The 9,369-nt window shown below is 62.4% G+C and overlaps 1 protein-coding gene across 1 annotated transcript; it reads right to left on the bottom strand.

Annotated features, from left to right (window-relative positions):
- Positions 1-4,122: 4,122 nt before the first annotated feature.
- Positions 4,123-9,139, bottom strand: LOC311173972 (CMRF35-like molecule 1; the record flags this gene model as incomplete). Its single annotated transcript, XM_084238056.1, has 5 exons — positions 4,123-4,299; positions 4,754-4,858; positions 5,867-6,172; positions 6,673-6,760; positions 8,853-9,139. The coding sequence occupies 5 exons, from the start codon at positions 9,137-9,139 to the stop codon at positions 4,123-4,125; spliced, it is 963 nt and encodes a 320-aa protein (XP_084094182.1).
- Between the last annotated feature and the right edge of the window lie 230 nt (positions 9,140-9,369).

The following is a 9,369-nucleotide window of genomic DNA, read 5'->3' as shown; positions in this document are numbered from 1 at the left end:
TCATCTGGATCAGCAAAACACAGTGGCGTGCTATGTTTTGTTCCTTTGCTCATATCTTTAATAAAGCTTGGCCGGGAGAGGGAGAGGCAGCGCTGCTCTCGATGGCTCTCCCCAGCCGCCCCTGCCACACATTTGCTCAGACCCCGAGTCTCGGGTAACAGCTGAGGCCCTCCGGGCTGTCTGGCTGTCCGCGGCTCCTCCTGACGACGAGCACCGCTCCTTTCTGGCGCTGGAGGCCAGGACAGAAGTGACCCCTGAACCTGCTTCTGAGTCAGGACCTGGGAGAATTCCTCTGAGTTTCTCTCTCGTCCTTTCCTGTTATACCTGCACCTGCTTCTCCTCCTCACATAAGAGGAGACGAGGGGGTGTTTCTTTGGGGCACTGAACTTCGGGCTGTGTGAGACAAGACCTTTGTGCAGGTGCACAGAAGAGGAGCAGAGCTGGGTGCGGGGGGCAATTGCCATCAGGAGTTCAGGGATCTCTGGCAGACGGAGACAATAGAGTTGGGTGGGGAGTTTGGTGATCTAGAGACTCGATGGACTCCACTTGGGGAGAAAGCAGCACTAGCTCTCCCCACCTTCCAGGAGAAAGACCCCATCCGCAACTGCCTTCACAGCCCTACCTGTGTCTGCTCCCGGCCCTGCTCCTGCTCCTGGCCCCAGGTGAGGGGGGCTGGGCCTGGGATGGAGGCTGCGGGGCTGGGGCAGGACACGGGGTCTGTGGGGCGGGGACGCGCCAGGGGACAGGGCAGGGCCATCCTCCCTGCAGACTCTCCCTCCCTGGGGAGGACCCAGGGTCTCTCACAGGCCCTGCCGTGCTGGGACAGAGGGCACCGGCCAGCAGAGGCGCACTGAGGGCAGAGCTTGCTCCTGGCTGGGGGCCCAGGGTGAGGGGTCCCGAGGGCCCAGGCCTGCTCTCTCCTCAGGAGCAGGTCTCAGCGCAAGGCAGGCCTGTCAAGGAGGCCCAGGCTCTGAGGGCTGAAAGGGCTCCTGGACCTCAGACCCCAGGAGCTGGAGCCCAGGGGGGGGACAGGCAGGGAAGCGGCTGCCCTGGCTCTGGGGAGGCTCAGGGCACACGTGGCACCTGAGTTTCTGCTCTGGAGATGCCAAAACGCAGCGCTAGGTCCATGGGGTGAGGGAGAAAGCCAGGCTCATGGGGTCAGGGCTGGGAGCTGGGGGGGAGAGGGAAGTGGCTGGTGGGGTGAGACATCAGGAGTGTCTATTTCTGGGCGGTGTCATTGCCCTGGGGGCGCCACCTGATGCTGAGACAGATAGAAGCTGGGGGCCATGCCCACAACCCTCTGCAGCTTCACATCCTCCCAGGGCCCCTGAGAACCCGTAACCCCAACTCTGGGGCAGAAAGTATAGTGTCTTCTAGAAGGAGGTGGCAATGGAAAATAAAATGACCATTTTCTCATTCGCTGACTTGATCATCACATATGTGGGAGAAAAACTCTGAAAACAGAAATGTTGTCAAAAGTTCACCGATAAACCTCTTTATTATGTCACTTTAAGTTTTTGGAGCTAAAGGGGCTACATGTGTGCATTATTCAAGAGGCTGCATTATTCAAAAACTAAGTAGCTTCAGTAATGGACACTGAATGTCTTTAAAGTAAATGCAGTCTTTTAAAAAAGATTTTTTTTTAATTTATGCACATGAGAACTGGGGTGTAGGCCAGAGGTACACGGGGTGAGATGACTCACTGGAGTCAGAGTGTGGAGCAGAACAGGTAGATCTCTTGGAATACACTGCTGAGGGGAGCAGTTGGGGTATTGGTGCTGCAGTGGCTGTGATAGCACTTAACCCCTTGGCTGCCAGAGAGGCTGTAAAATAAATATCATCTTAAAAGAGGATCATACATATGTTTTGTTTTGTTTTCGATGTATTTGTGTTTTGTTTTATTAAACTTTTCTGTCTCTCTAAATTTTTTTGTGTGTGTGTGCTATAAATCTAAATTATTTCTGCTGTGGCTATTCCTAGGTATTTAATACACCTATAGTATGTCCTTGCTCAGCAAAACTTGGCTTTGAGATTATTATATACCTAAAAGTTATTTAGGTCTGCAGAAAAGTGCATGAAACACCAATGTCAAAGACCAGCAATGTAGTAGAGCGCGCACCAGTTTCCACAATGACCTGGCATGTGAAGTGTGTGATCACTGACCTTCCAGGAAAGGAGATTCTGTGTCTTCACTAAGGCTTTTAAAACCTGAGGGCATGGGGCTGCTCTGTGGCCTGGGCCAGGAGGGTGACCTGGGGGCTCCCGTGGGGCCAGAGGCGCTCCCTGCTCCCCTGAAAAGGTGAGGAGGTGACCTGGATCAGGCCTGAGAGCTGGTCCTGGCGCGCATCTGCAGCAGCGGTGCCCTTGGGTGAGGGCTGGGCATGGGGCAGACACAGGAGCCTGTTGTCCGGGGGCCCCTCTGGGAGAGGAGACATTTTCTCCCTGATGCCCACCGTGAACCCCCCGGGTCAGTGACCATGAGGCTGTTATTGACAAGGAGGATCACCAGGAAGGACAGAGTGGGAGCCCACTCAGGGGTTGAGGAAAAATTTAAAGAGAGTTGCAGTGAAGGGCTACAAAACAAAAAAAGGGTGAGCACCAGGGCCCGTGTCCATCCTCACGGGGCTGTGTGAACCCCAAAAAGCTGCCTTCACCAGAACCAAGGGCTGCTCAAGCTGCCTGACCCCTCGGGGGATTTCTCATCACACACAGAGGGGCTGAGAGGACGAGGCAGGCATTGGGTCGAGGGCGCGGGTCCAGGCCTGCTCGGGGCTGCCCTGAGGGGCTGGGCCAGGCCTGTGGGCGCGTCTCTCTGATGGTCAGTCCTGGCGGGTGGTCAGGGAGGGCTGGGAGCACTGACGGCAGCTGTGAGATGCTCGTGGCCACCCGGCCTCGTCCACCCCAGGCCGCGGCACGTCGCAGCTGTACTCACGCCCGTGAGCGCGGGTCAGAGGCTGCACCCCTGGACAGGCCTCCCTGGGGCTCCGTAACTGTGGAGATTTTTGAGCAGGTCCCGTTTAGTTGTGTCCATTACTCTGAGTCCTTCAAGCAAAAGCCTGGACGGAACCACCAAACACCTGGGGTCCTAGATCTGCGGGGACGGGAGAGGACAAGGAGTCACGTCAAGGTCTCTCAGCTCTTGCTTGAGTCATTCCCACCGGGGGTAACAACATCTGCCAACGCGGGGAGGCACGAGGGGCAGCTGTGTCACACCTGACCCTGCTCCTCTCACAAACCCACCTGGCTAGGAGCTTGTGATGGGAATTGGCAACATTCCGTGGGGAACGTGGCCCCCATGTGACATGGACCCACAGTGCGTGTGGCCACTGGGCAGCAGTGCCAGGTCAGCACCACAGCTGTCCCCGCAGCTGGATTCCCAGGGAAACTCTAGGAGCTCAGAGCCATGGGGCAACCCCCACTCCAGGGGTGCGGGAGCCCTAGCTGCACCTCAAAGGCCCTGGTGCCTCTTCTGGGGAGGCGGGTCCTCTGGGATTTGTTCCGCACCAGGTGGAACAACCCAGGGTTGGTGCAAAGGGGCCTCCCTGGGGACACAGATTCATTGACGATGGGGTGTGTGTGTGAATCTGGCGGCTGTCATTGCTCAGGGCCAGAATCTCTGTGTCTCTGACTCTGAGCTGTGTCTCAGGTGCTGTTCCGTGGCTTTGCCCAGTGAGTTGTAGAAGGACACAGGCTTCTCTCCTGGGGGTCATTCCCTCCATGGCTGTATCCACCTCCCCACCCTGGGGATGAGGGGGCAGGCGCAGGGCAGGAGGGTGGGCCTGTGTGCAGGTGGGGTCACAGGGCTGGGACGCATGGGAACCAGGACAAGGGGCCTCATTCAGAGCCCATCCTCATTCAGCATCACCACGCTGGCACAGCCACGTTCCTGGCTTGCTCCAGGGGGACAGGCGTCCGCTAAGGCAGAGCAGCCTCCACTGCATCATCTCAGACAGACCCGGGAGCAGCGGATAGAAAGACAAAAGTGTCCCTCCGTTCCTGCAGGGCTTGGTCCTCGCCGGGGGAAATGGAAGTGTTGGCAGATCAGGGAGGTGCCGGCAGAAGGTCCCCGTCCCACAAGCCGGAGCTCCAGGCTGGGCTGGTGTCAGCAGGGGCTCAGCCGGCTCAGTGCCTCCTGACGGTGCCATATTCCGTGGGCTCCTCCTGGCTGCTGCAGGGGATGTGGGTGATGAGCTGCTCCGCGTTGCCGTAGGTGGGCTCTGTGTTGCCGTAGGTGGGCTCCTGACCCAGGGGACCCAGAGACAGGGTTGCATAGGTAACATCCTCCTCCTGAGAAGGACCCTGAGATAAAGACGGCGGGTATCAGGCGGCAGGAGGCGGCACCGGCACAAGGGGGAGGCCTCGCGAGACGAGACTGACCCTTCCAGGCTCTGAAGCCCACCCCAGGCCCCCCAGCTCTGCTGCCCTGCCCTCTGCCAGGGGCCCTGAGCTCCCCCAAGAAAGGACACCCCTCAGCCCCACGCAGTGGGTCCCAGTTTGCTCGGCCATGTGGGTCTCCCCTGCCAGTCACGAGGACCGTTTTCTCCAGATCTGAGTTCCCAGTGCTGAGGCCCGGGGTGGGGACACAGCCAAAGCCTAAAGCAGGAAGGGGTGAGGGGCGGGCTCCCCAGACAAGTCTTCAATGGCTGTGGCTTTGCTCCCCCTCCTCTGGGCCCACGTGGGTGGGAGAAGCCCATCCTCACAGGGGTGGCCCCAGCAGGCGGCTCCCAGCCCCTCAGCCCGCAGCACAACCCACAGTGATGTACTCCACCTGCACCTCCACCTGGGCGGAGGCCTCCCTCCTGGTGGTGCCTGACTGATGCAGGGCCAGGCTGGCGTAGCAGAGTTCGCTCTCTGGGGCCTGGACAGGAAGGACAGGTTCCTTTTCCTCTGGAGGGACACCAACCTCTCTGCCTCCCTGGTGCCCTCTGCAGGCTCCCTCCAGCACCCCCTTCCAGTCCCCACACCTGCCCCTCCCAGCCCTCCTGCCCCTGGCTGTGTCTAGGGCCAGTCCCAGCCCCCCACCCTGCCAGGCCCAGACTGGGCCAGGGGTACAGGATGCCTGGGCCTTGGGGGTCCTGCTAGTTTGGGCATCAGTGGTCCGGTGCTCTGGGGTGGGGCTGGCTGGTGTCCCGGGTCTGGCCTCCGGGCTCTCACCTGCCCTGGGGAAATCCCGGAAGCTGCAAGACAAAGACAGTAGGAATCAGAAAACCCATCTGACACTCACAGGCCCCAGTTTTGGGGAGACAAACAGGAGAAAAGGGTGAGCCGGGTCCTGCTCAGGGAGGCCCCGGCCCTGCTGACCCAGCACACGCGGCATCGTCACCTCCCCCGTGCGGCCCCCGCTTCTCCCCCTGGAGAGTGAGGACCCTCGGCCCAGCCTAGGCCACGTCACAGAACCCACCTCAGTCCCAGGGGGCCCTGCCGGCCGCCCGCAGCCCCGGGGCCTTCCCTTCCCCTCAGCCCAGGCTCAACCTGCCACCTTGGCCGGCAGCCCTGCCTGGAACCCCCAAACTCCCAATGTCCCCCAGTTCCCACTCGGAGCTCCACGGAATCCTGAGCTGCCTGCGCTGCTACCGGCCCCCTCAGCCCTCCCCGCCCCACCCCGGGCTGCCCTGGGTTTGTCTGTCCTGTCACTGACGTCCCACAGGTCCTGGGGGGTCCCCGGGGTGGTGGCTGCAGGGAGGGCACCCTGGTGTGGCTGTGCCAGCGCAGGAGACACGGGGGCGGGGGGCACAGCTGTTGGGACACAGGCGGCCCCACCTGCCCTGCGGGGGGACCTGCCAGCGGGGTCTCGCGGTCTGGACCAGCTTCCCGGTGCCCCGCGGGCTCCCGTGTCTTCCTGGCCCACCCCTGCCGCCCGCCCCACCTCCTGCTTCACGGACCACAGAGAAGCCTCTTCCTGCTTCTCCGCGTGGAAGTCTAGGGACCCCCCGGGCTCAGGGGTGCTCAGAGCCGGGGCCCCGGCCTGCGCGTCCGGGAGGACAGTGACGAGGGGGACCCGGCTCCTCCGCCCAGACCAGCAGAGCCCGGGGAGGGCGGCCGCGGGGTCCCGAGACAGCTCAGGCCCGGCCCGGAGGAGTCGGGGGGTGGGTGTGAGAATGTGGACGGAGCCCGCGGGAAAGGGTTGGCTGAGGCCAGAGCTCGTGCCCAGCGCCGGCCCCGAGGAGGATCCCTAAGGGGCCACGACCTCGGGACACGTCCGGGGCAGAAGGGGCCGGGCAGAGGGAGCAGCGTGGAGACGCCGTGTGCGCGCGTGTGGTGTGCGCAGTCGCGTGTGCAGGGTCCCGTGTGTGCATGTGTCTGGGGGTTCTCCTCCCTCCCTGCCCCCCGCGCCCCCCACCAGCGGACTCAGCGCCTCCTCGGGAACCACGTCTGCTCCGCCCACGAGTCCTGGCCCGAGCTGGGCTCTGCCCCAGAGCCAAGCCAGGGACGGGGGCGGGGAAGACAGTGGGGGGGTGGCGTGGGGGGGTGGGGGTGTGGTGTGGGGGGTGAGCCGCAGACAGGGGCACCAGCCGGGGCTCCCAGGGGTCCATGTCTCCCCCCAGCCCCTCTGCCTGCCCTGCAGGTGGCCCCTGGGACACGCCCCTTCCAGGCCTGCAGGTCACCTGTCCAGCGGGTCCCGGAGGGCAGCGCGGCCTCGGCCCTGTCCCTCAGCTCGGCCAGGCCTCTCACCAGCCTCCAGGCCAGGAGCGAGGCCACCGTCAGGACCAGCAGCAGCACGGGCATCGCCAAGAGGAGGAGAACCTTCGTGAACATTTCCCTGGAAACACAGAGGGGACCATGAACCCCAACTCCCCTCTTGGGCCTCCCACCCACCTGGATGCAGGGAGGACACCCCCTTTTGACCTCCAGGCCTGTGGTGTCCAGCCTGGGATGCCCCAAACTCGGCAGAGAGGAGAGAAGGCCCGCCCCACCCTCCCTGAGGCAGTCCCAGGGGGTCTGGAACCCAAGACAAATACAGCATTGGGGTCCACAAGTGGGTCCCGGCTCTGCCCAGCGCTGGTGGAATAGTGTCCCCCACAGTCCAGGCCACTCAGACCCGGGGTGACCTCCTGACAGGAGACCCTGCAGGTGTCATCAAGGTGAGGAGGTCGCTCTGGGCGGGCCCCTGTCCAGTGACTGGTTCCTGATAAGAGGGAAAGAAGCCCTGGGACCCGCAGGGAGAGGCCCCGGGAGCAGGATGGAGGGTGCAGGGGCCACACGCCAGGGGACGCCGGGGGTGCCCCAACTCCAGAAGTGGGAGAGGGGCCGGGACACTCCTGTCTCTGACCCCAGCAGGAGCCACCCCTCCCTTACCTGGTTCAGGCTCTGACCCCTGGGCTGGGAGAGAAGGGGAAGCCCCTCAGCCTCCCGCTCAGAGGGTTGGGAGACAAGTGCTGGCCGGGACCTGGGGCTACAAGGGACCCCCAGGAGGAGGGGAGCACAGGACACAAGAACATCTGAGCTGGCTTACCTGCTACAGGTTATAGTTGGGGAGCCTTTGCCCTCTTCTGGGGTGACTGGCGCTGTGGATGTGGTGGTGTTGGCAGCGGAGGTGGTGGTGGTGGTGGTGGTGGTGGGTGTGGTGGTGGCAGTGGTGGTGTTGGTGGTGGTCATGGTGGTCATGGTGGTGGTGGTGGACACTGTAGTGGCTGCTTGGCACAAAATCAGATACATACACTATACCTGCCAGCCTGCCCCAGCCCTGTGTGCGCCTCTGTGTGCGCCTCTGAGCTGGGGGTCCCTAGGGTTGGGGGACCTAGAGCTGAACCACTCAGGACTTCAGGCCTCCAGCAGACTCACGAGCCTGGGGGCAGGTGGGGCGGGGAGCAGTCGGGCATCCTGCAGGCCCTGGGAGCAGAAGGGCAGGTGCTCAGGACCAGGCAGCTGGAGTCCCTGAACCTTAAATAGCCCTGCAGCTCCTGAGTCCCCCAAGTCCTCCTGAGCCCCGTCTCGTCCTCCAGCCAGTATGGAGCAGAGCAGAGCAGGGCTGCGCGGCACTGACAGACCAGCCTGTGACTCAGGTCAGGACCACCCGAGCACACCATGTCCAGGGAGACTCTCACAGTGGGCAAGTGGTGACATTCTGTGATGTCAGCCCTTCCCAGGACGAGGTCAGGACTCCACAGGGCGTGAACAGCTGCGCCGCACATGAGGTGCCTCCCAGGTCCCAGATTTGGCACCCCACTCTGCCACGTGCCCTGGGGAGGTCATGGGATGGATCCCCAAGACAAGCTCCTACACACCCAGGTAGGCGTCCCTGAGCTGCCTTTCCCAGGGTGTCTGCATTCTAGAAGGACTCAGGGAAAAACACCCACGAGCCCAAGTGCAGAAAGGGTCAGGCTCATGTCAGGCCCCAGGGGAGCAGCCCCTTTACTGTGGGAGCATTTCCAGGTCTCGGGAATCAGCCAAGCCCCTGACTGAGCTGGGCCCTTCCTCTAAGAGCACACGTGGAAAATGAAATGGAAATAGTCACGGGATTTCCCAGCTTCATCTCCAGAGAGCCAGGAGGACCAAGAAAGCACAGAAGGAGTTGGGGTCTCTGGTCCCATGGAAGGGGGACCCTTTGCCCATGAACTGACCAGGGTATCACCTGACCTCTGTGACCATGGACTGAGGGGCTGAGCCTCTCAGAGGAGGACAGTGAGCCACAAAGGATGCTTCCAGGAGAAGCCCCCCCTCCCAGCACCCACAAGTGAGGCTCCCCCCTCTGGGACAGTCACCCTGAGTGACAGTGACCCCTGGGGAGGACCTGAGGGACCAGGACAGAGCAGGCCCCGCAGAGACACAGCCACACGCACAGGTGCTCACCTGGGTCAACGGTCACTTTAACTTGGGCCCCAAGGTCAGTTCCGGCTCTTTCAACCCCACACCAGTAAGTGTCCGCATCACCCAGCGTGAGCGCCTCCATGGTCACGGTGATCGTGTGGTTCTTCTGATGGTCCCTGATGGACACGCGGCCCTTCTTCACCTCCTGCTCTGAGCCGGTGGTTCTAACAAGGATCTTGCAGCTGCCCCAGGGAGCCCCTTGACACCACCACTTCACGTAGGTCTCGTAGCCTGGGTCATAGCCACACCGCACGGTCAGCGAGCCCCGCTCCCAGCCCTGCACTGCGCCTGGACCCGTGACAGCAGAGGAGCCTGGAAAACACACGTCCATGCCCCTGTGACCCCAGCTGCGCCCAGGCCCGCCGCCTGCCCTGTGCCTGCCCCCTCAGCCCCAGGGCGGGGAGGTGGATGCAGCCATGGAGGGAATGACCCCCAGGAGAGAGGCCTGTGTCCTTCTACATCCCACTGGGCAAAGCCCCGGGAACAGCACCTGAGACACAGCTCAGAGTCAGAGACACAGAGAGGCTGGCCCTGAGCAGTAACAGCCCCCAGATTCCCTCC

Source organism: Talpa europaea (assembly GCF_964194135.1).
Source record: "Talpa europaea genome assembly, chromosome: 7".
NCBI lineage: Eukaryota > Metazoa > Chordata > Mammalia > Eulipotyphla > Talpidae > Talpa > Talpa europaea.
This window is presented reverse-complemented; position numbering and strand designations above follow the sequence as displayed.